The sequence below is a fragment of the Meleagris gallopavo genome, chromosome 13 (assembly GCF_000146605.3).
Source record: "Meleagris gallopavo isolate NT-WF06-2002-E0010 breed Aviagen turkey brand Nicholas breeding stock chromosome 13, Turkey_5.1, whole genome shotgun sequence".
NCBI classification, from domain to species: Eukaryota; Metazoa; Chordata; class Aves; order Galliformes; family Phasianidae; genus Meleagris; species Meleagris gallopavo.
Window position 1 is genome coordinate 11,050,598 of NC_015023.2, and position 5,266 is coordinate 11,055,863.

Below are 5,266 nucleotides of genomic sequence, written 5' to 3' on the forward strand. Positions count from 1 at the left end.
GAAAATTAAAAAAAAGAAACAAAGGACCAATACAGCCCCTTTTGTAAGGATTTTGAATGTTTTGTAAAGTATTGGTCCATGTGTTGTATTTTGTAGCCTTTCTAGTTCTTGGGCTTTAGTTCTCCCACTTCTTGTATGTATGCATACTGTAGTTACACATTAAAGTCATGACATGCAGCACGTGCCACTGTGCTTATTCTCTCCAGTTCCATCCTACCTGGCCAGTCACTGTCTTTCAAAAATCTGTTTTCAGCCATCCAAAATTTGCAGTTTTCCAGTGTATTTTGGATGCTGCCTGGTGAGAAGAGGGAAGACTTGTTATGAATAGATGAAGCCTTGATTCTTAGTGCCAGAAGGAGGGACACAGAATAGTTATGTGGAGATGGAGATACTGGAAGTTGACAAGCAGAATGCTAGAAAGGAGACTGCAGTGGAGGGACACAGAGCACAGGTAGCAGACCAGTTTTATTTCTAATGATGCTCCCTGATACAACACTCCCTTCACCAAGCTCGCTGGTTTACCTAGGCTAACCTGTAGGGATGAATGCTGCAAGCTCCTCTAGCCTTACAACAGAGGAGTGATGGGAAGAGGGAGTCATTGCAAGTTGGAACACTTTGGCTATGGAGCTGAAATTCCAGTTTGCTCTTCCATCCTGTAGTGGCTTAGGATACAGAGAACTAACAGCAACTAGCTTTATCCAGACCAGAGTTGGTAGGGTTTTTCTGCCATTTAACTTCAGCAAGCCAAGCTCTGCATGAGCTTGTTGACTTGTCCTACTGGCTCCCAGTGCTGGCTCTGCTAAAGCTCAAAGGTCTCTGTGCTTCTGTACTAATACTGCTGTACACATCTGGTTCCCTTTAGGCCTTAGGAGCTGTCAGGCTGGTGTAAAAGAGGGTGAGAGGCAGAGGGGACTCTGCCAAAATCCCAACCTGTGTTACATGAAGTTCATGGGCTGGTAGGAGGGTACAGGTGACCTTGTTTCTTCCTGATGAGGGAAAGAACCCACAGCTGGCACTGTGCTGTGTGCTGGTGCCAGCTCTGGGGGGATTCCAGTGTCCTTGCCAGCAGGGGCCATGGGTATGATGCCCTCTGGTTGAAGGAATAACCTTTCCATTCACTGCTGTGTGCCTAGTTTGAAACGTAGCCTGCTGTAGAGAGCCAAGCCAGGATGACAGACTGGACTCTGAACAGCCCCTGCATTACTCCATTACCTGCAGTAATGTTAAAGCACTCTGGACCCCAGCTGTGCAGGTAGGGCTGCAGCTAACCTCTGCTTGTTTGCTGTCACTGCAACTAAAATTCTTGTAGAGATCTTCTTGAGGGGGGGGAGGGGGTTGCATCCTGCTGAAGTAGACAGCATTGGCTGGATAAGAAACTCCATCTTTATTTAACATAGCTTGGCCTGCAAACCTCCAGCGTGTTATCTTACAAAGCTGCCAAGGGAAAAATAAGGCTGTATGTGATGTACAGTAGTGGTGCCTGAGTTAGGGCATGTATCAAAAACCCAACCTGCAGCACCTGCAGACCTGTGACTGCTCTCAGAGTCTCAAGCACTTACAGAATGCCTTCTGCAGAGCTGAGAAGAATCACTGTGCTGTACTGAGCCTCCATGAAAGCCAGAAACAGATGGGCTCCTGCTTGCAGAATGCTCAGTATTGAAGTATAGGTGAGCTGTTCAGTTCTTAGCACTTCTGCACTGCCTTTCCGTGAGGTAAGAGCTACCAGCTGGAATTCTGCCTTGTTCACCTGGAGGAGGCACAGTGATTGCCTCAAATCTCTGATGCTGAGTGAGGGAACTCACTTATGCTGATGGGGTATGTCAGTCTTCCCTAAGTAACCATGACAAGACCTGGGTTTTACCAAGTCCTCCAGATGAAAGGGATGGCTGTGCTCCAGCCCTCTTACTGTAAGGTCACCTAAGAATACTCCTGTGCTCTGCAAAATTGTTCTTTAATGCAGAGGTAGCTAAAAAGGCAGAGGGACAAGTGGGCCCATCTTGCCTCCCATCCTTGCTGCTGCAGAAGAGATGGCTGAAGGCTGACCTCCTGTCTGAGCACAGTTCTGGGCAGCTGATTTCCAGGGGCAGTGAGGTTTTATTGTACCAGCTCTAGCAGCTGATGCAGGATCCTTTTCTGGCCGTAGCGCACATGCAAAGCTTGCTGCTCTCTTCGACTCAGTTTCTCATACACCTCCTTATTGAGCAAGTCCTGCTCTGCTCTCAGGTCTGACCTGTACGACTCCAGGGTCAGCAGCACGCTGTCATAAAGGAGCCTCTTACAAGGGGCTTTCAGTCTGGAGAGAGCTGCATTAGAAAGGGTTGAGTTTTCCTCTTCCTCACTGTCGTCCTCCCAGCCATCTTGTTCCTTGTACTCCTTGAACTCTTCTTCTGACATGCACAGCACCTGCAATGACCCAACCAGACACAGCTCAGGGGAAGTGCGAGTACCTCAGGCTTTTTTCTCTAGGGCAGCACAGTCTTTGGGTCATGTGGGGCAGGTGACTTATGCCCCAGCTGAGGAATTATGCCTCAGTGAGAGAGTAATAGCTAGTGCCAAGGGATGTGGAAGAGCATCCAACCAGCAAACCTCACCCAAAGAGCTGTTTGAAGCCAAAACTTAAGTATGGAGGGGAGGAAGGGGAGGGTTAGTCCAGGAGAGGAGGGCAGTCACACCAACCACTTCTCACACCAAGAGTTCATGCACTTGTCTGCCTTCATTTCACCGTTCTGCCATGGTTCCAACAGCTGCAATGTAGTCTGTGCCCTTTCTTGTGCAGCTCTTTAACCAGCTGGTCACCACTCAACGCTGCTCACCTTCAGGGTCACAGACAGCTCCTCCTCTGTCAGCACTTCATCCCAGCCCAGCACGAAGGCGCCTTCCTCCCCCACCATCTCCAGCTGGCACAAGAAGTCCCACTGTTCAGCAACCAGCTGCTGCTGTGCTTTGCTTTTGGCACCTGTTTTGAAGACAGCAGAGCTGCAAACCCACCTCAGTTTGCAGTAGTGGTGACGGCAGAAGGGGAAACAAGCAGCAGAAAGCTGCAGCATAGCCCCAGCGCCTAAAGTGCCGTGGAACGGCCTCATTTCCCTTCACCCTGAGCCCCATTTCATTACATCACTGCTTAACAGGAGTGACCCCTGCCCCATCCTGTCCCAGCACGGCTGTGGGTGCCACTCACGCTGCAGCGCTGCCTTCCGTACGGTCACCATCTGGATGTCAGCTGTATCGTTGGTGTTGCCTGGATATGGCTCTGCAAAGCCATACATGTGCAGGAGCTGCCAGTTGGCCATCTGCCCGTAGGTGTTGAAGATCTCCTGCCCTTTGCTGATGGGTTGTGTTGTAACCATCCGTAAACACCTCTGCAAACAGAGAGAGTAGAGGCTCTGAGAGCTGTGGCAATCCTACTGTTCCTTAATGGGGTTCTTCTTGGAGCAGGGTGCTGGTTTTTGCCAGGAAAGTGATCCAGGTATGTGCCTAACGTGATCTTCTGTGTACAACCACAGTGAGCCACAGGAGAAGCAAGCCTCAGATCCTGTCCTGCAGCAAGAACATCTTTAGGAAGGTTCACCTGATCCTAAATTCTTCCTGGCTATAACAAAGCAAACAGCAGCTGTGTGTGTCACACAAAGCAGCTTACAGTGAATAAGATCCAGGCCCGCTTGTTGCACTGGCCGTGGGCAGTGCTGCTCTGGCCTCAGAGAGGCAGTCATGCAGGGAAGGGGCACAGGGCCCTGGCACTCACAGGAGCGTATTCCAGGCTGGCGTTGTGGTTGGCCACGTGATTCAAAATATCAGCTACAGGCACCATCATGGGAGGATTGGGGCCCTTCTCATCTTCATCTTCCTCCTCCAAAGGCTCCTGAAAGCTACGACAAGGGACGTGAAGACAACCCTGTTTTATACCTTGCAATACAGGGCAAGCTTTAGCTTATTCTTGCACTCTTTTAAATCATACAGCCTGTAATCACTCACCACCCTCTTCTCCTCTTGCTCATCTTTCCTCCCCTACATCAGAGCAAACCCTCACTGCTCACCTGTAAGCCATGACAAAAGCCACCAGCTGCTTGTACAGCTCCAGCGTGTGCAGCTCAGGGTCAAAAATGTCGGGGTGGGACTTCATGAAGGGCAGGATGATGGAGCTGTACTCCAGCTGGATGTTAGCCAGGTCTTTGTCCACTGCCTCGGGGATGCCAGTGCCCTGCAGGAGCTTCGTTCGCTCCTCTTCTGGCCTGTTGCAAACAAAACTAGCAGCTCTATGTCCATCTGCCCCTAGGAAAAAGGGTCTGAACTCCTTCAAAACAGCAGCAGCTTTGTGCTCTGTGGAGCTCTGTTTTCTGTTGCAGGGAGTTGCAACTTCATTTAGCACCTCACAGGGATCTTAGGCTGCTGCCCCTCACAGCACAGGGCTGGAGCAGCTGAAGTCACCCAGCACACCCACATCCCTACAGCTGCAGCACCGGGCCCTCTGCAGAGCTGCTGGCTTTCACCTTACCAGAACATGGGGTGATCCAAGCTGCTGAAGTCCTGCCAGAGGGAGAAGTAGGGCTGCCAGCGGGAGGTGCTGGTTGTGTATTCGTGCAGCAGGGCCAGCAGGAGCGGCACCCACCCAGACTGGCTCTGCAGGGACTCCTGGGCTACACAGCCAGAGGTAACAAAGAAAACATACATAATTGAGGTTGATCTGATATTTTTTCTCTTAAAATATATTTTCCCAGAACTAAAGTGTGCAGCCGCGACTCAGAGCAATGAGAAAACACCCTGGCTTATAGGCTGCCTTCACAGCTAGTGGGCAACATCCCAGCACAGGGCTGCAAATGAGATGACCTTCGAGGTCTCTTCCGCCTCACGCCGTTCTGTGCTTCTCCCCGACCTGGCTGCCGCAGGACCAGGAGCTGCCGCCCCGTGCTGGCACTTCACCCACGTGCTTGAAACCAGAACGGCTTCCTCGCAGCACTAAAGAGAGTCCTGGGCAGGAATGGCCGTGCTGTCCCCTGAGAGAGGAGCTTCCCATCGCAGTGCAGGCAGCAGGACCGCGCCCTGCTTTTGCCCCACTCACACACAGAGCAGAGAACCCAAGAGCCAGTACCGTCCCCCAGCCCCGCTTATGGACAAGACACGGTAAGGCGGAGCACCGGGAGGCCCCGCGCGGCGCTCACCGTCGTGCAGCAGGGCTCGGATGGCGCACGTGTGCTGGGACAGCAGCGCGCTGCGCGGCACGGAGAACAGCAGCTCTCCCGGCTCCAGGTCGGCGGCGGCCAACAGCCCG

General features: G+C 52.0%; 2 protein-coding genes across 2 annotated transcripts in view; one reads left to right on the plus strand and one right to left on the minus strand.

The window, feature by feature from the left end:
• Positions 1-446: 446 nt before the first annotated feature.
• On the minus strand, positions 447-5,260 carry SETD6 (SET domain containing 6, protein lysine methyltransferase). Its single transcript, XM_010718040.3, has 7 exons — positions 5,157-5,260; positions 4,493-4,634; positions 4,035-4,229; positions 3,743-3,866; positions 3,179-3,359; positions 2,814-2,956; positions 447-2,403 (listed from the first exon to the last, which is right to left on the minus strand). Exons 2-7 carry the CDS (start codon positions 4,498-4,500, stop codon positions 2,095-2,097), a joined length of 960 nt encoding a protein of 319 aa, XP_010716342.2. The 5' UTR covers positions 4,501-4,634; positions 5,157-5,260; the 3' UTR covers positions 447-2,094.
• Positions 5,177-5,266, plus strand: part of CNOT1 (CCR4-NOT transcription complex subunit 1) — a 26,389-nt gene continuing 26,299 nt past the window's right edge. The window contains exon 1 of the mRNA XM_031555404.1: positions 5,177-5,261. Coding sequence (XP_031411264.1) covers positions 5,177-5,261 — 85 coding nt within the window. The remainder of the gene's footprint in view (positions 5,262-5,266) is intronic.

What these genes read in the sequence shown, in the direction of transcription:
- SETD6 (XM_010718040.3), bottom strand. An exon ending in GCTTTTGTCATGGCTTACAG is followed by an intron (nt 3,867 to 4,034) that starts GTGAGCAGTGAG and finishes CCCTTGTCGTAG; the next exon opens with CTTTCAGGAGCCTTTGGAGG. An exon ending in ACGGAAGGCAGCGCTGCAGC is followed by an intron (nt 2,957 to 3,178) that starts GTGAGTGGCACC and finishes TCTTCAAAACAG; the next exon opens with GTGCCAAAAGCAAAGCACAG.